This window comes from Ovis aries, chromosome 3, assembly GCF_016772045.2.
Source record: "Ovis aries strain OAR_USU_Benz2616 breed Rambouillet chromosome 3, ARS-UI_Ramb_v3.0, whole genome shotgun sequence".
NCBI classification, from domain to species: domain Eukaryota; kingdom Metazoa; phylum Chordata; class Mammalia; order Artiodactyla; family Bovidae; genus Ovis; species Ovis aries.
Genome location: NC_056056.1, coordinates 217,026,581 through 217,053,852, shown reverse-complemented (window position 1 = coordinate 217,053,852; position 27,272 = coordinate 217,026,581). Strand labels below are relative to the sequence as shown.

At 39.7% G+C, this 27,272-nt stretch overlaps 1 protein-coding gene across 1 annotated transcript in view; it reads left to right on the top strand.

The window, feature by feature from the left end:
• Positions 1–27,272, top strand: part of ENTHD1 (ENTH domain containing 1) — an 81,564-nt gene that overhangs the window by 14,075 nt on the left and 40,217 nt on the right. The window contains exons 2-3 of the mRNA XM_027965865.3: positions 2,177–2,419; positions 16,620–16,738. Coding sequence (XP_027821666.1) covers positions 2,177–2,419; positions 16,620–16,738 — 362 coding nt within the window. The remainder of the gene's footprint in view (positions 1–2,176; positions 2,420–16,619; positions 16,739–27,272) is intronic.

Here is a 27,272-nt window from a genome sequence, read left to right as displayed (position 1 = left end):
GTCATTCTCCTGGAATTTTCAAATTTGAATAAATGAAGACGGAGACTTCTCAGGTGACACAGTCTGAGGTATGAGTATGGAGTGTCTGTGGCTTTGAAGAAGCGGACCTGTGAGAAGAGAAAAGGCATCGCAGAGTGGGGCAGAGGTGGTTGGGTGAGGTGCTGGCAGTTTTCTAGTCTCTGCTTCCTTTGTATCTGTAGCCGAGTTGCAACCCCTGATTTTCCCACAAGCAGTTCAAATTGAGGTTCTGTCACTAATGACCAAAAGATTCCCAATGAAATGGTATATAGCTTTGTTTTGTTTTCGCCTTCATCTCGACTGACAAGCTTTCCATCTTGATGTGTTTTATGTAGTATCTGGGTGTTGGCTGGGTGTTGATCTGTTGCGTAGCTTAATTTCCTATTTCAGAGAATCTGTTTTCTCTGTCCTCCCCTCTCCTCTCTCTGTCTCTCTGTCTCCCTCTCCTTCTCTCTCCCCCTCTTCAGTCCCCTTCACTGTTCTCCCTTTTTCAAACACAAAGCAGTTGCTGCCCAACTATTTTCAGTACTCTTCTGTTTTAGTTTGTTGTTGTTGTTTAGGTGCTAAATCGTGTCTGACTCTTTCGTGACCCCATGGACTGTAGCCCTCCAGGCTCCTCTGTCCATGGGATTTCCCAGGCAGGAATACTGGAGTGGGTGGCCATTTCCTTCTCCAAGGGATCTTCCCAACCCAGGGATCGAACCCATGTTTCCTGCATTGGCACACAGATTCTTTACCACTGAGCCCCCAGGGAAGCCTATTATATTTTAGTACTATGTATTCATCCTTTTCGGAAATGTATTGGTAAGAAGCAAGTAGATGCCATCTTATTACTATTGTTATTATTTACCTCGTCATTGAAGCAGGTTTATTGGGTTCTTGAATCTTTTGACTTTCAACTCTGATCCTTTAAAACATCCAGGTTCCTACTCTCCCGTATCTTGGGGATGATGGGAGGTGGCTAGGGCAGTGGGAATCCTTGAATGGGAAGCTCACTTCGGGATGATTTCTTCCCAATTTTCTGTGAAGTGTTGTGGCCTCACTGTCCTGATGCTGCAGACTGCTCCTCAGGAGGGAGGCCTGAGGCTGTGGGGAGAAGCCCCTCATCCTTGTGTTTGACATTCTGCTCAAGAGAGCTGCTTCTCCCTTTGAACTATTGCAGCTGTCATCAAAGCCACCCATCCATGCAGACTCCGAGTAGAATGTTCCACATCTGCCCCATAATTTGTAGTTCTAACCTTTTCCAATTAGGAAGGTTCTAAGAAATTATTTCAGGCCAAATAACTTTCTCAGGCAGCTAAGTTGTAAATTGCAACCTGTATTTTTCATCTGTCTGGCTCCATTTGCATTGCATCAAGAAGAAAATGGAGACTTTTTGGTAATTTTCTCCTTTATTGATTCATTCACTCAGTAAATATTCATTAAGTATTTACTATGGGCTTCCCTGATAGCTCAGTTGGTAACAAATCTGCCTGCAATGCAGAGAGCCCAGTTTGATTTCTGGGTCAGGAAGATCTGTGGGAAGAAGGGTTAGGCTACCCATTGTGGTATTCTTTGGCTTCCCTTGTGGCTGAGCTGGTAAAGAATCCGCCTGTAATGTGGGAGACCTTGGTTCAATCCCTGGGTTGGGAAGATCCCCTGGAGAATGGAACAGCTACCCACTCCAGTATTCTGGCCTGGAGAATTCCATATAATGTATAGTCCATAGGGTCACAAAGAGTCGGATACAACTAAGGGACTTTCACTTTCACTTACTGTGTGCCAGTCATTCTTCTAGACACTAAAGAGTCTCTGCCCTCATGGAGCTTGTATTCTAGGTGAGAAACCAATAAACAAGTAAACAGACACCTATATAGTACAGTATTAGGTAGTGCTCAATGCCAATTTGAAAAATGAAATAAATAATGTAGTGCTTTCAAAAGAAAAATCCAATAGCATATTTAAGATGAAAAATGTAATGCCAATGTATGATGTGATTTCATCATATGCTTACTTCTTAAAGTGTAAGAATAGGAGTATAGTCATTGACAATTCTAATGAAATTTGGATTTCCCTCTACATTTGCTAAAGGTTTTTACACTTCGCTTATTTTTTCTTAGAATAAAATTTTATGGTAGCCTTTATTAAAATTTTCTAAGCCAATTAATGTATTTTTCAGGTTATTATATCCGGGAAAAGTCAAAACAAGTTATAACGTTGCTGATGGACGAACAGTTGCTGCATAGAGAGAGGGAAGTAGCGTGTCGGACTAGACGGCGTACCTCCTACTCTATGACATTTCCTAAAAGATTACCTGGTACGGGTAACTCACCAACAGCGTGTGCTTCTGCCCCTACACCAGAAATTCCTGTTTCAGAGAAGAAGAACAAGCTTCTTAAGGTTGCACGGCTACATAATAAAAGTGCGTATAATGGGCATTGGCCTAAAGTACAATAGATATCATTTAAGAACAGTTAAAAAGTAGAAAACATTGGGTTTTAGTACTGAAGTATTAATGCTATATCAGTAGTACTGTTACTACATGAGACATCCTACTGTAGACAGTGGTGAAGGATACTGTTCGGTAGACGATTTTATGACTGTCTGAATGCAGTTATCTGGGATGCAAATAAAACGTTTTTGAGCTTTAAAGGTATTGATCTAGTACTATCCTATTTGGCATCCTGATTGAGTTTTAAGACGCTAATCATAACTGGAGATGGAGGAGCACTGTGTTCGGAGACTGGGGGTCTGGGTGTGCGCACATTCGCATTCTCTGATCCTCCAAATCAAGACACTGACATTGAAAAACGTGCCTCCAAATTCTGAGAATGCTCTAAAACTCTTCTAGGAAAGTTCCCTGTGTTATATAACCCTTTCCTTTACCTGAAACTTTAAATCTGGACCGCTGAAAACTAGTTCTTAGAAAAGGAGGCACTTATTTATAACGTTTTAATAGAGATCAGAAAGAAAAGGCAGTTATCTTTTCTACTGAATTTGCTGAAACATAAAGGGAAATCCCATGGACAGATGAGCCTGGCGGGCTATAGTCCACGTGGTCAAAAAGACTCGGACACAACTTAGCGATTAAGCAACAACAAAGGAATGTCATTTTGCTCTAATTTCTCCATTATAAACCCTGTTAATAAATTGTGTGTAAAGAATGGACAGTTTGAAAAAGCAAAAACATTAGTGAAGTGTGACTTAGGTAACTGGCCCTTGAAAGCAGCTTCACTTTGTGCCATAGTGAGGGGCATAATAGGGGTAACACATACATATGTTATGTATATATATGCGTGTTACATATGTTATGTATATATATGTGTGTTACATATGTTACATATATATGTTACATACATATAGGAGCACACAGTTGAAAACATTTTCAAACACCTGCCTGCCAGCTTTATCATGTAACCATATTAAGCAAGATATTGAAAGAGAGACATTCCAGGTGTCAGTTAAATATTGAAAATTTAAAATGTTAATATTAATGCCAGTACAAAACAATCCTGCTAAAAATCGTTAAAGTATAATACTATTCTGACAAGTCAAGAGTTCTCAAATGTTCACTCCATTTGTACTGGTGTGGACAGGGCAGTTGAAAGATAGTAAAAGAGGTGGGGATTATAATTATAATAGTATTAATAAATACCAACCAAATACTTCTAAAAAGTAGTGGAACCTCTTTCTTTGGGGACCTGGTCCTTTGAAATAAATCTTGAAAGAGACACATTCTGAAATTTTCTCATAGAAGCCTAAAATTCAAACTGATACCTAAAATGAAGTAACAGTAAAATAACCAATTGTGACTCACCTGGAGTTTCTGCATCCCTTTTGCTACTTCTCTGTTACCATTTTTGTTCTTCCTTCTTCCATTTGCTTTCCTCTTCCTTTCTTTCATTATAAATATATTTATTAAATTTATAATTTAAAATTTGGCTATCTAGCAGAACTTTGGAGCGATAGCAGTGAATAAAACAAAGCCCCTCTCATCATGTAGCAAATATTCTAGTGACAGAGATAAATATTAAACACACGTAAGTAAAACAGATGTAAAATACTGTGTCAGATAGTGTCAAGTCCTATAAAGCAAAGGGAAGCAGTGACAGGGCAGAGAGGGACAGGAATGGCTTTATTTTAGGTCAGGTAGTGAGGGAGGTTGGAGAAGGCAATGGCACCCCACTCCAGTACTCTTGCCTGGAAAATCCCATGGATAGAGGAGGCTGGTAGGCTGCAGTCCATGGGGTCGCTAAGAGTTGGACATGACTGAGCAACGACTTCCCTTTCACTTTTCACTTTCATGCATTGGAGAAGGAAACGGCATCCCACTCCAGTGTTCTTGCCTGGAGAATCCCAGGGACGGGGGAGCCTGGTGGGCTTCTGTCTATGGGGTCGCACAGAGTTGGACACGACTGAAGTGACTTAGCAGCAGCAGCAGTGAGGGAGGTTCTTTTGGAGGAGGCAGAGATTTAAACAGAGACTTGAATGAGGTGAGGGAACTGTCCAGGTATATCTGGGATCTTTGGGCAGAGGAAACAGTGGTGCAAATCTCTGAGATGAGAGAAAGCTTGGCACCCTTCACCGTCAACTCAGGAGATGAATCCCTAAACTGCTGCAGAAGTAGCTCAACTCTGAGCCATTTTTGTGATTCATATAAGAAAATCTAGCTTATTGCCTTACAGTCACTGCTTTTTTTAAACCCAAAATGATATTTCCCAGCTTTATAATAGCTTATTATTCAACTAGACTGAACTCTGAATACCTTTTGACTATTTAAAAAAATCAATCTACCTGCAAATGAAGTAGTTTTGCTACAATTCATTTTTTTCATACTACAAACATGTATTGAGTATCTGCGTACTATGTGTCAGACACTGTTGGCTAGGCCTGGTAAACAAATTGGGTGTATTTCTGCTCTCACAGAGGTTATATCCAGTGATGAACTTTCAGTCCGTTTCAAAAAAAGATGTTCAAAAAGAGTTTTGGTGGATGACAACATCACTGAAGTGCATTTGTAGTGAAAATTTAAAGTAAATATTGAATTTTTACATATAAAAGCTGTAGTAAGTTTGTTAAAAAATCTGTTACATAATTTTAAAATTTCATTTATCATCACTGTGTATCATATGCATACAAAGGGGATATATAGAAGTGTGAGTTTGTGTTCAAAAAAGAGAAATTGGATTAAGTAAGCTTAGCAATACTAACCATATCCATGTAGGCATTTGAATCTGAAACTGTATTTTAAAAGAAGAAAAAAAACTGGTAATTTGCCTGGGCCTGGGGAAGATAAGAAAGTTTATTAGGAGGCATTATTAATGGGACAGGAAAAACAGCAAATGATAACTTGGAGATGTGTGGATCAGTTAAAATTAGGGGCACCCATGAGGGACAGTACTAGGGCCACAAAACTGGTAGTGGTGTAAACATAGTAAGAACTTCTCTCTTCTAAAAATAATCCAGAACTAGGTATTCTAGGACCAGTATGGCTGTTCATGAAGACTTTCTGTCTTGTTGTTCCACCAAACTCACCATGTAACTTCCACTTTATGGTCCAAGATGGCTGCTTGCCTCCAGCCATTACATCTGCCTTCTAGCCAGTAGGAAGGAGGAAGGGTTGAAACTATGAATGCCCCTTCCCTTTAAGGACATCTATGGAAATTGCCTGTAACGTTTTGGCTTATGTACTCTTATTGTTTAGCACTTAGTTACATGGACGCTCCTAGCTTCAAGAAAGGCTGAGAAACGTAGTCTTCATATAACAGCCATGTACCCAAATGAAAGGAAATCTGTTGTTAAGGAAGAAGGAGAGAATAAATATAGGGGACAACAAATAGTCCCTACCATAGTGGAAAAGAATACAAGAAATGAATTAACCATGGTAATACATGGTTGTCAGATTAAATGGAATAGAAAATATAAATTTTAATATGCAGAAAAATGTGGGCAGATAGTTGAGAGTACTCCACACAGTTTATAAATACAGTTTATGAGCAGTATTTGGAAATTTCAGTTTGATACAACTAGCAACTAGGATCCATTGTAGGCCTTGGAGAACAGAAGGGATGTTCAGCTTAGTCACAGAACTTAGCTTTCTTATTACTGAAAACAGCTGTTGGTGGAAGATAATTCTTATTGCTCTGTGTAGAAATGAAGGAGCTACAAATTGGAGGGAAGCTTTCTAGGGGACAGTTGTTTCAATCTAGGACCCACTCAAAGGTTATTGAAATGAGGAAAAGGTAATGTTTAAAGACAGACTATAGAGAGGGAATGGATACATAGATGATACATTGGAGAAGAAAGAAATCGAAAATGACTCTAACATTCGAGTCAGAGAAAATGAAGGCAAGTTATAGTTTCATAAGGGTAAATTTCCATCAGAAGGAATTTGAAGATGCTTCTGAATTATTTAGTTATAATGAAATGTAAAATTGGATGCATTGCTGGAAATCTGATACCCTGGCTTTAGGCTCCTGAGCTAAAACAGCTGTGCCTCACTTCTTTGTGATGAATTAGCAAGGGAAAAAAGATACTTTAGAGAAGGTGTTATACACACATCGCTGCTTCTACTCTGTTTTTCCTATTCCTGGATGTTTTCATGTTTTAATTCTGGTGGATAGCTTGGGTGTTTTTTGTTTAGATGATTTTGTTGTTTGAAGGAAGAGATGAGCTGAAGGATAAGTGCTGCTTGATGGCAAGACAGAAAGCTATATAAAGCACAGTGATAACTCAGCTTTTCTGAGCTGTAAGCATCAGAGTTAGGGCCTTTCCTTAGAGGTAATAATTATAAAAACTATCACTGGAGACATTGCTTACAACCAGACCAGCAAAGCATTACCTCTGTGGATCATCCAGTCTTCTATAAAGAGCTCTTTAGTGGTACTGTTCTTTGCAATGGAACTTTACCTGTATCAGAGGATTACTCTGGCCTGTGGTAAATGTAATAACATTTCACATCATGGAAATATTTCCCTAAAAATTGCATATGATTCCTGTTGAACCAAAAGTTAGAATTCAAAGCAGTTGTCATACTTTAATAAGCAAAAACACCCATGTTGGACTTCCCTGCTGTCACAATGGATAGGAATCCGCCTGCCAATGCAAGGGGCACAGGTTCGATCCCTGGTTTGGGAAGATTCTACGTGTTGCAACTAAGCCTGTGTGCCACAACCACTGAGCCTGTGCTCTCAAGCCTGCGAACCACAAGTCCTGAGCTTGTACACCACAATTACTGAAGCCTGTGTGCCTAGAGCCCATGCTCCACAGCAAGAGAAATCACTGCAGTGAGAAGCCCACGCACCACAACTAGAGAGTGGCCCCAACTCGCTGCAACTAGAGGAGCCCGTGCAAAGCAGTGGAGACCCGCCAGAAAGACAGATAAACAGTACATGAATCAAAAGCAAACAGAAAAACCACCAGCATTTTCCCACAGTGAACTTTATATTTATGGAGAGTTGTAGAGCCATACTTGGTGGCTTTATCACATACAGTCTCAATGGCAGAGCATATGGTTCAAGTGTGGTTGCTACTAAGACATTTACACTGATGAACATTTAAGCAGTGATTTTTTTTTAAATTTAAAAATAAATATACAAAAAAGAAACAGCAGCTTATACCTCTACCACCCTAAACCAACCACTATTAACATCTTAGAATATTTGCTTCTAGTCCTATTATTTTTCTTCTTTTGTTTCAGAAAAACCACCTTATTCTTGTAAAAGAAAAAAAAAGAAAAATAGACCCATTGTAAAGAATTAATCACTTCCAATACAATCATTCAGAAATAGCCATAATTAATATCAGATGAGTGTAAATTCTAGGCATCTTGCTATCCATCCATCCATACAAATACGTATGAAGATGAATAACTAGAGAGAAATTGTTTTTATAAAAATGGAGTTATGCTAATGCTAAGTTTCACTGACAATATTTCAGGTCTACTGTGGTAATAATACTTATGAGGAGCTCCAAGAAAGTCATTTACTGAACAATAATGAAAGACTAGAAATGATATACTGAGACATTTCTGGACTCACCAGAGGTATGGGAAGTCTCCAAGGATCTTCTAAAAATTTAAATTAATAATGAAATATATATATTTTTTTTATGGAAAGTCTAAAAAATGGTAAGCATCAGTTGTCTCCAAATTGCAACAAATTTAGTGGAGGGTTTCTAAAGCCTGGTACTATTGACATTTTAAGCCAGATAATGCTTTGATGTGGGGACCGCCCTGTGCATGTAGGTTGTTGAGCCTTATCTCTGGCCTATACCCACTAGATGCTATTATCTCACACCCCTTCCTTTTGCGAGAACCAGAAATGTCTGCAGATGTGGTTAGATGTCTCTTGGGGACAAAAGTTGCCCCAAGTTGAGAATCACTGATTGACTACATTTAAAATCGAAGTCCCAAAAGGATTTTAAACATGGAGTTTGATTGACTAATTCCAAAACTCATCTGAAAGGAGCAAAAGGTCAGGCATATCCAAAATGTTCCTGAAGAAGAATAAGATGGAGGGCTCGCCTTTCTAGATCACACAAACAAAGAGCTCTGATCGTGGCAGTGTGGTGGTGATGCAGGGATAGGTGCGTGGCCAGTGGAGCAAATGATAGAGGCCTGGAAACAAACCTGTATAGCTGTGCCATCTTAGTGTATGCCAGAGGTGGTGTTTCACATTGGTGGGGGGAGGAGGAACTGTTTAACAACACCAGGACATTCATTTATCCATGTTGGAAAAAGTGAAATTAGGTCTCTGTCTCATATTGTGCACAAGAATGTGTGTGTGTGTGTGTGTGTGTGTGTGTGTGTGTATGTTAGTCACTCAGTCCTGTCTGACTCTGTGCAACCTCATGGACTGTAGCCCACCAGGCTCCTTTGTCCATGGGATTCTCCAGGCAAGAATACTGGAGTGGGTTTCCATTCCCTTCTTCAGGGGATCTTCCCGAACCCAGGGATCAAACCCAGGTCTCTAACATTTCAGGCAGATTCTTTACCACCTGAGCCACCAGGGAAGCCCACACAAGAATGTATCCTGGCGGAATTAAGGACTTAAAAGTGAAAAAGCAAAACTTCAGAATGTTTAGAAGAAAATATAGAATATCTTTTCCACATTGGAATAGGGAAAAGTGAAGTCGCTCAGTCGTGTCCGACTCTTTGTGACCCCATGGACTGTAGCCCACCAGGCTCTTCTGTCCGTGGGAGTCTCCAGGCGAGAATACTGGAGTGGGTTGCCATTTCCTTCTCCAGGGGATCTTGCTGACCCAGGGATCAAACCCAGGTCTCCTGCATTGCAGACAGACATTTTAACCTCTGAGCCACCAGGGAAGCTGGCTTGGAATAGGGAAGGATTTCTTAAACCAAAAAAAGAGCAAACTACTAAATACTATTTTTTAAAGTATTTGTAAATTTGACTACTGTGGTAGGCAGAATTCTGTAAATAGACCTCAATGACTCTTGCCTTTATTGAATCCCCTCTTTTGAATAACCCTCTTTTGAGGATAACCTGTGAATTATGATGAATTATCACTCCCATGATTACGTTACATTATATGTCAAAAAAGGGAGTATTCAGGTGGGCTTAATCTAATCACACAAACCCCTCACACAAACCCCTTATAGGCAGAATTTTCTCTTGACTCGATGATCCCCCACCTTTTTGGCACCAGGCACCAGTTCTGCGGAAGGCAGTTTTCCATGGGGAGGGGATGGTTCAGGCAGTGATGAGAGTGATGGAGAGCAATGGAGAGTGGCAGCTGAAGCTTCACTAGCTTACTCACCTCCTGCTGTGCAGCCTGGTTCCTAACAGAGCAGGGCTTGGGGCACCCTGCTCTTGCTGGTGTTAGAAGAAAAAGTCAGACAGGTTCCAAGAGTGAGAAAGATTTGATGCACCCTTTCTGACTGGAGAAGGAAATGGCAACCCACTTCAGCACTCTTGCCTGGAAAATCACATGGACAGAAGAGCCTGGTAGGTTACGGTCCATGGGGTAGCAAAGAGTCGGACATGACTGAGCAACTCCACTTTCACTTGCGCGCTTGAAGATGTGCGCGCTCAGCCACTCAGTCGTGTCCGACTCTTTGTGACTCCCCTGGACTGTAGCTCGCAAGGCTCCTCTGTCCATGATATTTCCCAGGCAAGAATACTGGAGTGGGTTGCCATTTCATACTCCAGTGGATCTTCCCTGTCCGGGAATTGAACCTGCGTCTCCTGCATTGGCAGATAGATGCTTTACCACTGCGCCACATGGGGAGTTTGAAGATGTAGTGATAAGCAGTGTAGGTGGCTTCTAGAAACTGTCCCTCTGAAGCATTTGTCCTGAGTAAATATAGTAGTAAAGTGAAATCACAGAGGTGGTGTCTGTAGTGGATGCTGTGGTGTTTCCCAGATTCCTGCTTCAAAATCAAGGTGCTTGTTCCGTCAGCTGCTGGGGGACCTGGTGCCCAAGGGGTCTTGGCTGAATTCTCTTTAAACTCACAACAACTGAAGAAAGCCTCTCTGCCTAAAGTTCTGCCCCATCCCTGAAAGAACCTGCTTTCAATGACTTGTGGATGTGGGCCAGCCACCTTGCTTCAAGGCAGGACAACTGTGAAGAGCTATTCCAGCCCCAGAGCTCCCAGGAGGATTGGCCAAGACCTCTGTTGCAAATGCATTGCAGTTCAGTTTCTCCCTTGGCCCAGGCCTGCCTCCCTCCCTACTCTAGATGTGGTTTCTGAGAGTGCTTCCTAATGAATCCCCCTCATACAAATGTGAGTCTCAAAGTCTGTTTCCTGGGGAACCCAACCTACAGTAGTGACTTTGCTTCGAGACTTAGGATATAGGACAATGATATGTACATAAATGAGGAAAGAATTATAAAGCAAAATGTTAACAATTGGTGGCTCTGGATGAGAATTCTTTGTACTATTCTTGCATCTTTTCTATCAGTCTGCTCCATGATATTAAAATTGTTAAGGTTCCAAACTCGTGATACTCTTAATCACCATGAGGCTTTGAAACCTTATCAGTTCTTCATTTTCTATGATTGATGGCATTTGTTCATTTTTAAAAGTTAATTTTGGGGGCTTCCCTGGTGGTCTAGTGGTTAAGAATCTGCCTTGCCATGCAAAGGACAAAGGTTCAATCCCTGGTCCAGGAAGTTCCCACATGCCAAGGAGTAACTTAGCCCATGTGCCACAAGTACTGAGCCAGTGCTCTAGAGCCCACGAGCCACAACCAACTGAGCCTCCGCACAGCAGCTGCTGAAGCCTTCACACCTACAGCCTGTGCTCAGCAACAAGAGAAGTCCCGGCAATGAGAAGCCAGAGCGCTGCATCGCAGAGTAGCCCTCGCTCACCACAGCTAGAGCAAGCCCGCGAGCAGCAACGAAAACCCACCACAGCCCAAAGTGCTGATAATAATTAAATACATATTTTTTAATGTTTGCTAGGTAAGTGACTTAGTTTACTTCAATTACACCTAAAAGGACAGTATTAATACATAGCCAAAATGTCTGTTAGATGTGAAATAATACATAGAACAATTTGTGCACTAACGGAGCGTTTCAACTCCAAAATGCGCAGTGGCGTTGTTACTGTCTGATAGTTTGAACATCAGTTTGATATCTTATCTGAGAAGTATCACAACGTTCACCAGTTCTGCTTTGTGGTATTATCTGAGTGATACAGGCTCAATGAGATCTGTAGCTTCTCCCTAGACTGTTTCTGCCAAGTAACTACAGCCTCCGTATCTAAGCGCTCATCTTTGAATGACTCAATAGCATCACTTCCTGCAACATCTTCACTTTTTCCTTTGAGGTGTCTCATTCACATACTAGTCCTCCTTGGCTGTGACTTCACAGTCTCAATTGATAAATAGCTTGTGATATACAAGGTACTTCATTTCCACTAAGGAGCTAAATGCATGTTGTGTGTTCTCCCCCTCTACTTGATTGTGAAAACCCAGAAAGCAATGTTGTGTAGTCACCTAATTAAATTAAACGCACTTCACTGGCAATGTTGTGTGCTGATACTAAAAAAAAAAAAAAAAAAAAATCCTAAATGGATTTCTGTAGATTCACTATACTCTGCCTGCCTTCTTGCCCCATAAGATTATTTAATATACATGCAAGGAGTACGTCAAGGCTGTATTTTGTCATACTGCTTATTTAACTTATATGCAGAGTACATCATGTGAAATACTGGGCTGGAAGACGCACAAGCTGAAATCAAAATTGCCAGGAGAAAATACCAACAACCTCAGATATGCAAATGATATCACTGTAATGACAGAAACTGAAGAGGAACTAAAGAGCCTCTTGATGAAAGTGAAGGAGGAGAGTGAAAAAGCTGGCTTAAAACTCAACATTCAAAAAACGAAGATCATAGCATATGATCTCATCACTTCATGGGAAATAGATGGGGAAAAAGTGGAAACAGTGACAGATTTTATTTTCTTGGGCTCCAAAATCACTGTGGACGGTGACTTGCAGCCACAAAATTAAAAGACACTTGCTCCTTGGAAGAAAATTTATGACAAACCTAGATAGCATATTAAAAAGCAGAGACATCCCTTTGCCAACAAAGTCTGTATAGTCAAAGCTATGGTTTTTAAAGTAGTCATGTACAGATGTGAGAGCTGGACCATAAAGAAGGCTGAGTGCCACCAAAGAATTGATGCTTTCAAATTGCGGTGATGGAGAAGACCCTTGAAATGCTTGCTAGGAAATCAACCCTGAATATTCACTGGAAGGCCTGATGTTGAAGCTAAAGCTCCAATACTTTGGCCACCTGATACAAAGAACCAACTCATTGGAAAAGACCCTGATGCTGGGATAGATTGAGGGCAGGAGGAAAAGGGGTGACATAGGATGAGATGGTTGGATGACATCACTGACTCAATGAACATGAGTTTGAGCAAACTCTGGGAGACAGGGAAGCCTGGCATGCTGCAGTCCGTGGCATTGCAAAGAGTTGGTCACGACTGAGCAACTGAACTACAACAACTTCTGGGATGTCTGAAACTTAAATCCGTATCATTTCAAGGATAATAAGTTGCTGAATGCTCAAAGACTGATAATATAGATCTTCATTAAATCGCTTGAAAGTACATAGATGATCTAAACCTCAAATTACTGCTGTTTGCCAGGATTAGTTGTAGAATCTCTAAGTCCAAAATAAGCTCATTTTAATTATTGATTTTTGGATAAAGTTAGAAAATGAAACGTCAGAGCTATAAATGCAGAATTTGTGTTCTTGAGCATCTTTGGCTTACACCATTCTTGCTCCTTTTGCCTGTGTAGTTCCTTCTGCTTGGAGTCATTCCTCCTCTGTAGTTATCAGAATCCTAGCTGTCCTTCAAAGCCTTGTTCAAATTTTCCTTCCAGTGTGAGGTTCTTTCTGATTACTCTGGAGCATACTTTTTTCCCTTAGAATATCTATTCATTGTTGTTGTTGTTCAGTCCCTAAGTCATGTCTGACTCTTTGTGACCTCATGAACTGCAGCACGCCAGACTTCCCCGTCCTTCACTATCTCCCTGAGTTTGCTCAAAGTAACGTCCCCTGAGTCAGTGATGCCATCCAGCCATCTCGTCCTCTGTTGTTCCCTTCTCCTCTTGCCCTCAGTCTTTCCCAGCATCAGGGTCTTTTCCAGTGAAAGTTACTTTAAGAAAATTTGGCCTGTAATTGTTTTCCTCTAATTGTTTCCTATAAGTCTGTATTTTAGACTTACCTCACTAGTCAGTCTATAAACATTTTGAAGGCAAAAATCAGGCTATTTTTCTTGTATAACTCTTAAAATGATCTTGAAAAATTATATACCCCTTAAACATTTTTAATTGACATGTGAAATTTTGTCTTAAGTATAGTAAATGCAAAGGATATAATTAAAAATATTGACTTTACAGACAAGAAAAGAAAACAATCAGAAGTGTTTCATGAGTTTTTTAAGAGCATCTAAAGGAATATAGATACTATTCTGATTGATATCTATAATCGTTCATTAAAAAAAATGCATGGTCTTCTTTAATTGTTAGAAATTTTATATCATTCTCTTTTCTCCTCAAAGTCATATTTCTGTTTCACATCTCACAGAATTTTTCCTAACAGAAAGTATGCTTATGCCTGAAAGTCTTCTCTACGTGAAATATGTATATAAATTGCAATTATTTTTCTAAATTGTCTGCAACCAGAGGCTTTAAGTGGAAAAATATTCCCTTTAGATTGACTTATCATTGTAATTATTTTTAGTACACAATCGATCTCAACCACATAAGTGTATTATACATTTTTATAAATACTTATTAAACATAAAGAATAAAATTTTATTGGAAGGACTTTTTTTATGAACTGCATGAAACTGTTCATTTACCCACATGTGAATATTACTTATTGCTTGAAATAAACAAGGTTCAATGTAAATTCTGTTTCTGTTTTACATTTTTATAGATGTAAATGCTGAGAAGACTTGTTCGCATAAAATTGTCAGTGTGAATAGAAGGTGTGCTATTATAGCAGTGTCAATCAATTCTGTGATTTCTTTCCAAGTCATATGCCCAGAATTACACCGTGATTTATTATAAAAATGTTTTCCATCACTTGTCAACTGTTAATGTGATTAGGTCTTTCTTCATTGTTGAAAGCAAAGGATTGGAAACAGCCTACTTAGGAAAAGGCTTGTTAAACAGTCACTGGGAGCAATTTGTGTTCTCAATTTCTGGGAATAATACCAAAAAACTTTTGCTAAAATGTATCAAATGGCTATTAATTATACTGGTTACACATTAAGTTAACCCGATATACTCAGAATGTGTGGGAAAAATAAAAACACTAATTGCAGTGTACCTGTCAACACAAATGTTTTTGAGAAATGATTCTTTTTGTGTGTCATATGCTTTAAATGAATTTTCATCAAATCTTCAGAACTGCAGGTTTGTTTCATTCAATTACTGGAAAATATTTGTCATATTTACCTAGTTTACAAAGCTGGTCCTCATTGTCAAAACAACCAGTCGAATCAGATTTAAACTTCCTTTCAGAAAAACATTTTACTTTATTTATTTAAATACACATGGAAACAGCCATCACTCTGGTTGTATTAACACTCTCAAAGCTAAGGCACAAAGGCTTGCCCAGGTGTGTTGCATTGGTGGAACTTCACTCGTAGCTCAGTCGGTAAAGATTCCGCCTGCAATGCAGGAGATCCAGGTTTGATCCCTGGGTCGGGAAGATCCTCTGGAGAAGGAAATGGGAAGCCACTCCAGTATTCTTGCCTGGAGAATCCTATGGACAGAAGAGCCTGGCAGGCTCCAGTCCGTGGGGTCATATGAGTCAGACACGGCTTAGTGACTACACCACCACCACCACAAAGGCCGCCCTAAGTGTGTGGCACTGGTGGAATAAGGTGCTTCTATCCCTGATGCTTTCTTTGCTCTTCTCTCCTGGGACTCTTCCCCAGGAGTGATGCATTCTTTGACAGTACCAGGGGCATGGGAGGCACAAGGACACTGTCCTGCTTCTCCATGTTGTGATATATCTGAGCACCACACATCCTGGTGTGGCCCAAAAGGCCTGTTACTTATGCCATGCTTTCTGAGAGAAAGAAATATGTGTAAGACGGGACAAACTTTGAAGCTGTACTTTGGGTTTTTCATGCCTTGAATAAAAGAGGCTTCCCCACACCAATCTTTTTTACTGTTGTTTGGTGCCTCAGAGATTCTTATGCTTATAGCTGAAGGGAGGATGCTCCATAATTATATGGGTAAAGAAAATGTCTTTGTAAAGTGGGAGAAAATTGATTATGAAAGGAGGAGGAAAAGACCTAGCCAGAGGCTTCTACTTAGTTGCATTCTCAGGCAGGTCAGTTTTTGGTAAGAATACATACGGAACTTGTGGATTTGGAAGTTACATCCTTTAAAGCTGTCTATGCCCACCTAACCCTTGGGAAGTCTTTAAATACCCCCAGAAGTGTGTATGCTACTTTGAAGATAGATTTCTTAGACTTTTTGTGGTACCCAATAACATCTGGAATATAGTTGATTCTAATACTTTCATTTACATTTCATAATATAGGAAGGAAAGTGATATTGACTACAAAAATCATTAAATTCAGCAAATATATATAAACAAAAATAGCTTATCTTCATTGGCATATTCTTTTTGTTTAAAATTTTCAAGTCAAAAATTTGTTTAAAGTTTCTTTTTCTCAAAAAACCTATATATTTCTGGTTATTTTTGCCTAGAACACATGAAATTCACACCACAATAATAAAGTTCTTCTAAGTCTTAATTAAAATAATTATAGATGTCACTCCTGCTTTGTTAGACTTTCATTTGAGTAATTTTCACACTTTTAAACTCTATTTTCTATATTATACCTTATTTTAAAAAATATGATTCAAATAATAAACCCTTAAAATAGAATCATTGATGGGAGAAAGGGCTAGAATTGAAGTTGTATTTTTAAAATCTGTCCAAACTTGTCAGTTATGATAAAGGGATATATTAAATGATTAATACTCACTGGTTACCACTGGCACATAATGTTTTGTAGACAAAATGGATCATCAGAAGTGATTAACTGAAAAATTGTGAGCCAGTGTGAAAACATGACTACTTTTTTGTCAAAGTAAAAGCTTTATGTTGTTGACAGAAAACACTTCCAAGGCAGGACAGAAACAAGAGCAGTGTCAAGACATTGAGGTGCCCAGTGGAACTGTCCTGTCCCAGGAAACACTGCCCGTCGAGATTAATGCTTGGAAATTGACAGAGGTAAGTCATCACAGTAGTTTCCTATTGCTGCTCTAACAAGTTCCCAGAAGCTTAGTGCCTTAAATCAACACGGAAGTAGCATTTGACAGTCCTGTAGGTTAGAAGTCTGACCCAGGGATCACTGGCCTAGAATTGAGGTGTCTACAGGGCTGCATTTCTTTCTCGAACCCTGAAGGGAAATTTTGTTTTCTCTCTTTTTCGAGCTTCAGAGAAGAGAAACTATCTTCTTTTAACTTTGCTTTTGATACCTTCTGTCATTCAAAATTTTATTAACAAAGTTTTCCTTTATACTTTGTGCCTTAAAAAATCTTAAGAAAAAAATTTTTATCCTAATATGAGAAAAAGTCTCTTATTTTTTCTTCTTAATGTTCAAATATTTATGCCCTCTGTGAAAGTGAAAGTTGCTCAGTTGTGTCTGACCCTGTGACTCCCATGGACTATATAGTGCATGGAATTCTCTAGGCCAGAATACTGGAGTGGGTAGCCTTTCCCTTCCCCAGGGGATCTTCCCAACCCAGGGATCGAACCCAGGTCTCCTGCCTTGCAGGTGGATTCTTTACCAGCTGAGCCACAAGGAAAGCACTTTATGCCCTCTGGAATTTTACTATATAGTGTTAAGATAGGGATGAAACCCCACTCCAGTACTCTTCCCTGGAAAATCCCATGGACGGAGGAGCCTGGAAGGCTGCAGTCCATGCGGTCACTGAGGGTCAGACCTGACTGAGCCACTTCACTTTCACTTTTCACCTTCATGCATTGGAGAAGGAAATGGCAACCCACTCCAGTGTTCTTGCCTGGAGAATCCCAGGGATGGCAGAGCCTGTTGGGCTGCCGTCTATGGGGTCGCACAGAGTCGGACATGACTGAAGTGACTTAGCAGTGGGTAAGCAAGGGCTTCCCAGGTGGCTCTCTGGTAAAGAATCCGCCTGCCAATGCAGGAGACACAGGTTTGATCCCTGGATTGGGAAGATCCTCTGGAGGAGGAAGTGGCAACCCACTTCAGTATTCTTGCCTGGAAAACCTCACGAACAGAGGAGGTTGGCAGGCTACAGTCCATGGGGCTGCAGAGTCAGCCCTGACTAAGCGACAGAGCACGCACTTGTGGATAAGCAATATTTACTTTATCAAACAGTCCATCTTTCTCTATTCATGTAAGCATCTTTTACTGTGAAATAATCATAGACTTACAGGATGTTGCAGAAATAGTACAGAGGCCCAGGTACACTTCACCCAGCTTTCCAGCAACAGTTTTAAATTTTAGTGAAGTCCAGGTTATCAGTTTTTTACTTTACGGATCATGCTTTTGGTGTTATATCTTAGAACTCTTTGTCTATCCCAAGATCATGTAGGTTTTCTCCTATGTTTTCTTCTAAAAGCTTTATAGTTTCATGTTTTACATTTGGATCTCTGATCTATTTTGATTTAATTTTTGTGTAAAGTGTGAAGTATAGGTGAGATTTTTTTAAAAAAACTTTTTTTCTCTACCGATATCCAATTGTTTCAACAGCATTGTTGAAAAAACTGAAATTTTACTCTTAAGTGTTTAAGTGTAGATTTTCCTTATCTCTCTTTGTCACCCTGCGAGACTCTCCAGTGGACAGTCTCTCACCTCTATTTAATTCTGAGACAGTTATCTCTGATTCAGATATTTCTTACTGTTTATTTTTCTCTCTTTCTTGAGCTCTTCTTATCTGAATGTTAGTAATTCTATTTGTACCTTCATATCTCTTCAGTTTTCTTTATAGACTCTATTTAATGTTTTCTTTTTTCTTCATCTAGAGTTTCTCAGTCTGATCTTCCGGTTTGATATTTGTTCTTGGCGAATCCATTCCACTGTTTATCCTGACTGTGTTCTCTGTTTCCACGTTCTGTTTTTACATTTGATATTTAATGTTTCTATTTCATTCTTTTTATTGTGCTTATTCCTGTTGCATATTGCATATCCCTTTATTTATTTATTTTAGTTTGTATATTAACTTTAAGTTCTTGGTCCATCTTTTCTAATATCCATACTTAGACAAAACCTGTAATTCAGTTTTTTTAAAAAATAGTTTTGGTCCTCAAATGACTGTTTAGCCCTCGAGATTATGGCCGCTTTGTCTAGGACTGCTAGAGGTCAGACCTTACTCCGTGTCAGCTCTGTCAGCTTAAGTGAGATGGGAGAGAAGTGGACTGCAGGGTGGAGAGCACGTCCTTTCCCTCCACTCTGCCTCCAAGAATACCAGAGTTAATCATTGCTCATTCTGAGGGTCTTATCCTTAGCACCCCAAGAAGCAGCTTTAGAGGGAGGCACTCCCTCAGTGGTAAACCACCTGCCCCAGGGGATTGGAAGAGGAAGGGTGAGGAAGCGTCTTCTCAAGCCTGCTTGCTCAGTCCCACAGAGTGTTCTCACCTGCTCAGGGTTTCTGCATTCTCAGGAGGCACTCCCTTCAGAGGACAGCCCCTTTCTTTCGCTCATGTCAGAGATACTCCAGATCCAGTCTCCAGACCAAGGGGTACTGTGGCTCAGTTGCTGGTGAAGTTTAGTCTGTGTCCCCTCGAACCCACTTGTATAATACTTTAAGAAGCCAGAGTCCAAGGCCGTGACTGATGCCAGATTAATTATTTCAGGTTCCTTTGTAAGTAGGGGAGCCCAATGCCCAGGCATCATTTTAAGCAGTCAGCTCATGTTCAACACTCTTATCCTCGGTGATCATTTTAAATCTGTGTTTACCCCTCTGGAACTGACCTTCTGGTTTTCTCTCTCTCTCTGTCTTTTTCTTTTTGCACTCAAAGATCCACAGCTTCAACCTCCTCACTGTCATGAGTTTGTATTCATGCTCTCATCTGTGAAGATGTTCATCTTGTCCTTTACATAATGCCTTTAATTCTCACACTTTTCTCTTTTTCTCTTTCATTGCTGTGTGTTTGCAGAACACATATCCCTGCAGTATGAGCAAGTAGAACCATTTTAACTGGAAATCTGTTTCACTCAAGACCCTATGAAATTATCTCATTCATTCGCTTTTCTGTTTTATGGTTTTCTCCTACTAGAAAGAAAGCTCCATTTCTAGAGCTTTGGAGACTTTTCTAGTCTATTGATTATTGAATCTTCAGTTGCCCAGTTTGTGTTAATGAACAGTGAAATGAATGAATGAGGAGACCCTCAATGTCAGTGCCCTTCCCCTCTTTTCCTGTGATACAGGCTTGTTCGGCCTCCTGCTCTGAGTGCTTTATTCAGGGTTTTGCCAGAGGTCTTATGAGGGGGTTTGGAACTATTTCCTAGTCTTCTGTTCCCAGCCTTTTCCTCTAGCCACTAGGTATTGGATTTACCTGATTTTCTAGTAGCTCAGAAAAGTGCATACGATTCACTGTATCTTAATTGCAAAATAGCCCACAGATTGAAAATCTGTAGGTTATTTTCAAAGTTATGAGGTTAAGTCAAAATGATTTTAAAATTTTCGATCAGTTTATTTGTTGCTGCTGGCTTTTAAGGGAGAGAATAGACTTGAATAATCTTATATGCTATGGAGTTTCACAAAGACATAAAATGTCACCTACTGGGTTTTTTTTTTTAATATCAGTCTTTAAATTCTCATCATTATTATTTTTTCTTTAGAGGAATCCTCTGTAATTGATTTACATCATTTCACATCTTATATCCATGAGCAGAAAATGGTGCCCATCTCTCAAAGTTTAAAGCTAGATTTTCCTTTTTCAAAGCATGACTATGTCAGAACACTCTTCCATCATCCCATTGACAAACATTGCTGTTATTACTGTCAAGAATACTTGATGCAATCCAATGTGTCCTCTTCAGTAATCTTCTCTTGTAGCAGAAGACAAAACCTACCAAGATGAATAGGAAATCTGATTGTTGTTGCCAAATGTACTGCATCTACATTAAAATTCTCATGTTCTTAATACAGAATGAGAAAGAAATGATATTGTTGATTGCTTTGGCAGAATGAGGGGTACTTTAAAAATCTTTTTAAAACTTTTAATAGCAACTTCTTTAACTATTCTCTTTCTACAAATGCAAAAATGATCTAAAAGCAGTAAGTAAAATTCGGAACAGAATAGGACTTTCAAAACCGAATAGTGCTCGCCTCTGATACATTCAAAACTAGAGAAAGTCTTTAAATTTATGACACTTAGACATGGATGAGTTCTGTCTTTGCATACTGTCCAGAATTTTTATTATTAAATTTGCTAATTAGTAAGGCTATTTGTAGCTTTTCATCAGCTCAAAAGACCTTCCTCTTTTCCTGCTTGAGAAGATCCAACAATGAGGTTATGATTTTTTTGGGTCTCCGTTGTTACCATAGCAACAGTTAGGGATGCTATAAATTGGTTCACACAAAATTAAAGCTGACCAAAGCCTTCAGTGTAGTTCTGAGTTACTAAATTGCTAGTGACAGAAGAAAAATGTTTATTTCTTACTGCCTCTGTTTATTATTTATTAAGTGAAGAGTAAACAATTTTTATTCTTGGGTCTATTAGCATATCATTTATGATATTTGCAAAAAATTTGAACATATCAAAGCCGTTAGAGAAATGAACATTATACTTTGTCTAATTATGTTAATTCATCCTCCTTTTACCTCTTTTTTGCATCTTTGCTTTGTGCTTAAAAGTCATTTGTTTCCATTTTTATATTTTTATTCTTTTTAAATTAGAAAATACTGAGAAAAGTTTAAACAATATGAAAGGGTAAGAACTTATTTATCTTATGTTGTATTCTTGATGTATAAATTAATCTTAATTTATTTAACCCATCCCTGTTGGTAATCATTTTGGGATTTTTTAATGTTTTTGTCTATTAAAAGCAGTGTTACAATAACAACCTTGTACATGCATTTTTATGATGCTATCCCAAAAGTGGAATTGCTGAAAGGTTATATTTATTTTTAGTTTTGAAAAGTACTGCCAAATTGTCCTCCCAAAAGTTGCACCACTTTATATCCACCAAAAGTGTATCCCCTCATCTTTGTATATACCAAGTATTATCAAATTTCTACATCTTTGTCAATCTAAGAGGTAGAAAAATCTTAAATTTGTTTTATCTTAATTGTAAGTTTGAACAACTTACCACGTGTTTATTGGGCTTTGTGTTTCTTTTTATTTATTTATTAATTCATGTCTTTTGCCCATTTTTCCACTTGGTTTCTATCTTTTTCTTTATCAGTTACTAGAGCTATTTGTCCGTTAAATATTTAGCCCATTATCTAATCATTTTTAGTTTTCACTTGATTTTTAAAAATTTATTTATTTTTAATTGGAGGATAATTGCTTTACAATGTTGTGTTGGTTTCTGGCATACATCACCAAGAACCAGCCTTAGGAATACATATGTCCCCTCCTTCTAGAACCTCCCTCCCGCCTCCCACCCCATCCTACCCCTCTATGTTGTCACAGAGTACTGGATTTGAGCTCCCTGCATCATACAGCAAATTCCCACTAGCTCTCTATTTTACGTATGGTAAAATATGGACCATAAAGAAAGCTGAGCACTGAAGAATTGATGCTTTTGAACTGTGGTGTTGGAGAAGACTCTTGAGAGTCTTCTCAAGAAGACTGGCCCCTGGACTGCAAGGAGATCCAACCAGTCAATCCTAAAGGAAATCAGTCCTGAATATTCATTGGAAGGACTGATGGTGAAGCTGAAACACCAATACTTTGACCATCTGATGAGAAGAGCTGACTCATTGGAAAAGACCCTGATGCTGGGAAAGATTGAAGGCGGGAGAAGGGGCCGACAGAGGATGAGATGGCTGGATGGCATCACCGACTCAATGGACATGAGTTTGAGTAAACTCCGGGAGTTGGTGATGGACAGGGAAGCCTGGTGTGCTGGAGTCCATGGGGTCACAAAGAGACACAACTGAGCGACTGAACTGAACCAAATGTGTAGGTTTCAGTGCTGCTCTCCCAGTTCATCTCACCCTCTTCTTCTCATATGTTCACAGCTTTGTCACTCTGTCTGCATTTCCACTGCTGCCCTGCATGCAGATTCATCAGTACCACTTTTCTGGATTCCATATACCTGCGTTAATACGCAATATTTGTTTTTTTCTTTCTGTCTTATTTCACTTTGTATAATAGGCTCTAGGTTTATCCATCTCATTAGAACTGACTCAAATGCGTTCTTTCTTATGGCTAAGTAATATTCCATTGTATATATGTACAACTTCTTTATCCATTTATCTGTCAATGGAAATCTAGGCTGCTACCGTGTTCTAGCTATTGTAAGTAGTGCTGTGATGAATATTGGGATATAATTATTGTTTCCTCGGGGTATATGCCCAGTAGTGGAACTGCTGGGTTATATGGTAGTTTTATTCCTAGTTTTTTAAGGAATCTCCATACTGTTCTCCATAGTGGCTTTATCAATTTACATTCCCACCAACAGAGCAAGAGGTTCCCTTTTCTCTACACCTGCTCCAGCATTTATTGTTCGTAGATTTTTTGATAATGGCCCCTCTGACTGGTGTGAGGTGATACCTCATTGTAGTTTTGATTTGCTTTTATCTAATAATGAGTGATGTTGAGCATCTTTTCATGTGTTTATTGGCTATCTGTATGTCTTCTTTGGAGAAATGTCTGTTTAGGTCTTTGCCCCTTTTTTCACTGGGCTGTTTGTTTTCCTAATGTTGAGCTGTATGAGCTGCTTATATTAATGTGTTCTGTAGATTAATCTTTGTCATTCATTTGACTTTTTACTTTATTTATGGCTTTTTTTGTGTGTGTTTGTAAAAGAAAAACACATTATCCACCGCCCCCCTACCCCACCCATGTTTCGCCTTTACTGTCATACTGCCACCACATTCCACTTCTAACATCAGAGGCATGGGTTTCTATACGTCAGGCAGTTCTCTGATACCAGCTGGATGTCCTACAATTTAATTTATTTCTGATGCTTTCTCCTGGAGACAGCATCAGATCCCGCAGGCTGAGGGCTCGGTCCACGACACTTCCTTCTCCCCGCCTCTGCTTCAGATACCAGTTGCACGTCCCAGGTTGCCGTCTATACTTCTGGGTGACCGCTATAAATCCATGTTCCAGTGACCCCTTCCTGAGGCTCGATCATTTGCTAAAACAGCTTTTAGCAGTATTTGCTTACATAGTCAGGGAAACAGTTACGTTTATTGGTTTATTATATAATAAAGAATATATAAAGAACACAAATGAACAGACAGATGAAGAAATATGTAAGCTGAGATTGAAAAAATGCACCCAAAACCATTCTGTGTGCAGGAGCTTCTGTATCTCTCCTGGTGGCTCAGAGGTTAAAGCATCTGCCTCCAATGCAGGAGACCCGGGTTCAATCCCTGGGTTGGGAAGATCCCCTGGAGAAGGAAATGGCAACCCACTCCAGTATTCTTGCCTGGGAAATCCTATGAACTGCACCATGCCAGGCTCCTTTGTCCTCCGCTGTCTCTCAGAGTTTGCTCAAATTCATGTCCATGGAGTTGGGGATGCTACCTTACCATCTCATCCTCTTTCACCCCCTTCTTTTGCCTTCAATCTTTCCCAACATCAGGGTCTTTTCCAATATCAGCTCTTTGCATCAGGTTGCTAAAGTACTGGAGCTTCAGCTTCAGCATCAGTCCTTCCAATGAATATTCAGGACTGATTTCCTTTAGGATTGACAGCTTTGATCTCTTTGCTGTCCAAGGGACTCTCAAGAGTCTTCTCCAGCACCACAGTTCAAAAGCATCAATTCTTGTGCGCTAAGCCTTCTTTATGGTCCAACTCTCACATCCATACTTGACTACTGGAAAAACCGTAGCTTTGACTATGCAGACTATGTTGGCTAAGCGATGTCTCTGCTTTTTAGTACTGTGTCTGAGTTTGTCATAACTTTCCTTCCAAGGATCAAGTGTCTTTTAATTTCATGGCTGCAGTCACCATCTACAGTGATTTTGAAGCCCAAGAAGATAAAATCTGTCACTGCTTCCCCTTTTCCCCCTTCTATTTGCCATGAGGTGATGGGACCAGATGCCATAATTTTTGTTCTTTAATGTTGAATTTCAAGCCAGCTTTTTCACTGTCCTCTTTCATCCTCATCAGGAGTGTCTTTAGTTCCTCTTAACTTTCTGCCATTCAGTTCAGTTCAGTTCAGTTCAGTCGCTCAGTCGTGTCCGACTCTTTGAGACCCCATGAATCGCAGCACGCCAGGCCTCCCTGTCCATCACCATCTCCTGGAGTTCACTCAGACTCACGTCCATCGAGTCCGTGATGCCATCCAGCACCTAATGACCTGGGGAGTTCCTCTTTTGGTATCCTATCATTTTGCCTTTTCATACTGTTCATGGGGTTCTCAAGGCAAGAATACTAAAGTGGCTTGCCATTCCCTTCTCCAGTGGACCACATTCTGTCAGGCCTCTCCACCATGACCCACCCGTCTTGGGTTGCCCCGCAGGCATGGCTTGGTTTCATTGAGTTAGACAAGGCTGTGGTCCTAGTATGATTAGATTGATATTATCTGCATATCTGAGGTTATTGATATTTCTCCCAGCAATCTGGATTCCAGTGTATGATTCATCCAGCCTGGCATTTTGCATGATATACCCTGAAGACTGTTGAGAGTCCTTTGGACTGCAGGGAGATCAAACCAGTCAGTCCTAAAGGAAATCAACCCTAAATATTGATTGGAAGGACTGACGCTGAAGCTGAACCTCCAATACTTTGGCCACTTGATATGAACATCTGACTCATTGAAAAAGACCCTGATGGACAAGAAGAGAAGGGAGTGGCAGAAGATGAGATGGTTAGATGACATCGCCAACTCCATGGACATGAATTTGAGCAAACTTGGGGAGAGAGTGAAGGACGGGAGCCTGGCGTGCTGCGGTCCATGGGGTCACAAAGAATTAGACATGATTTATCGACTGAACTCTACATTAGAAAATAAATAAGCAGGGTGACGATATACAGCCTTGACCTACTCCTTTCCCAATTTTAAACTAGTCAGTTGGTCCATGTCCAGTTCTAACTGTTGCTTCTTGACCTGTGGTCTGGTATTCCCGTCTCAAAAGATTTCCACAGTTTGTGGTGATCCACATAGTCATAGGCTTTAGCATAATCAATGAAGTAGAAGTAGATAATGTTTTTGGAATTCCCTTGCTTTCTTTATGATCCAGTGAATGTTGGCAATTTGATCACTGGTCCCTTTCCTCTTGGAAACCCACGTTGTACATTTGGAAGTTCTGCTGAAGCCTAGCTCAAAGGATTTCGAGCATAGCCGTGCTAGCATGCAAAATGAACACAATTGTATGGTAGTTTGAACATTCTTTAGCATTGCCTTTCTTTGGGATTGAAGTGAAAACTGACTTTTCCAGTCCTGTGGCCACTGCTGAGTTCTCCGAATTTGCTGACATATTGATTGGAACACTTTAACAGCACTATCTTTTAGGATTTGAAATAGCTCAGCTGGAATTCCATCACTCCACTAGCTTTGATCCTTCCTAAGGCCCACTTGACTTCACACTCCCGTATGTCTGGCTCTAGGTGAGTGACACACCATTGTGGTTATCCGGGTCATTAAGACCTTTTTTGTATAGTTCTGTGTATTCTTGCGGCATCTTCTTAATCTCTTTTGCTTCTGTTAGATCCTTGCCATCTCTGTCCTTTATTGTGCCCGTTCTTGCATGACATGTTCCCTTGACATTTCCAAATTTCTTAAAGAGATCTCTAGTCTTTCCCATTCTATTGTTTTCTTCTGTTTCTTTGCATTGTTCATTGAAGAAGGCCTTCCAATCTCTCCTTGCTATTCTCTGGTACTCTGCATTCAGTTGGGTATATCTTTCCCTTTCTCTCTTGCTTTTCGCTTCTCTTCCTCAGCTATTTGTAAAGCCTCCTCAGACAACCACTTTGCCTTTACTGCTTGGCAATAAATAGGAACAAGTTATTGATGCATGCAGCAACTTGGATGACTCTCTGGGAATTATGCCAGGTGAAAAAAACCAATCTCCAAAGGTTACATCCTGTATGGTTCCATTTATATAACACCCTTCAAATGTCAAAATTACAGAAATGAAGAACACACTAGTAGTTGTTGGGAGCAGGGCATGGTAATAAAAAAAAGCATCAGGAAGGAGACTTACGGTGATGGAAATGTTGTGTATTTTGACCATAACAATGTCAGTATCCTGAATATGATTTTGTTCTGTAATTTCGCACAATGTTACTTATAAGGCAAACTGTGTGAACGACACACAAGATCTCTCTGTGTCATTTCTTACAACTGAATGTGAATATACAACTATTTCAGAATATTGATGAATTAGATAAAGTGGCATATCACCTGGAAAATGGTTTGACAGTTTCTAAAGATGTTAAAAATAAATCTGTTCTATAACCGAGCCATTCTCCTACTGTGTGTATATCCAGGAGTAATGAATACAGTTGTCCACAAAAAGATTTGTGCAAGAATGTCCATAGAGCTTTATTCGTAATAGCTGAAATGTGGAAACAACCAAAATGTCCATGTGCAGGAGAGCAGATAAACAAATTGTGATATTTTCATGCAGTAGAATACTTCTTACAGAAA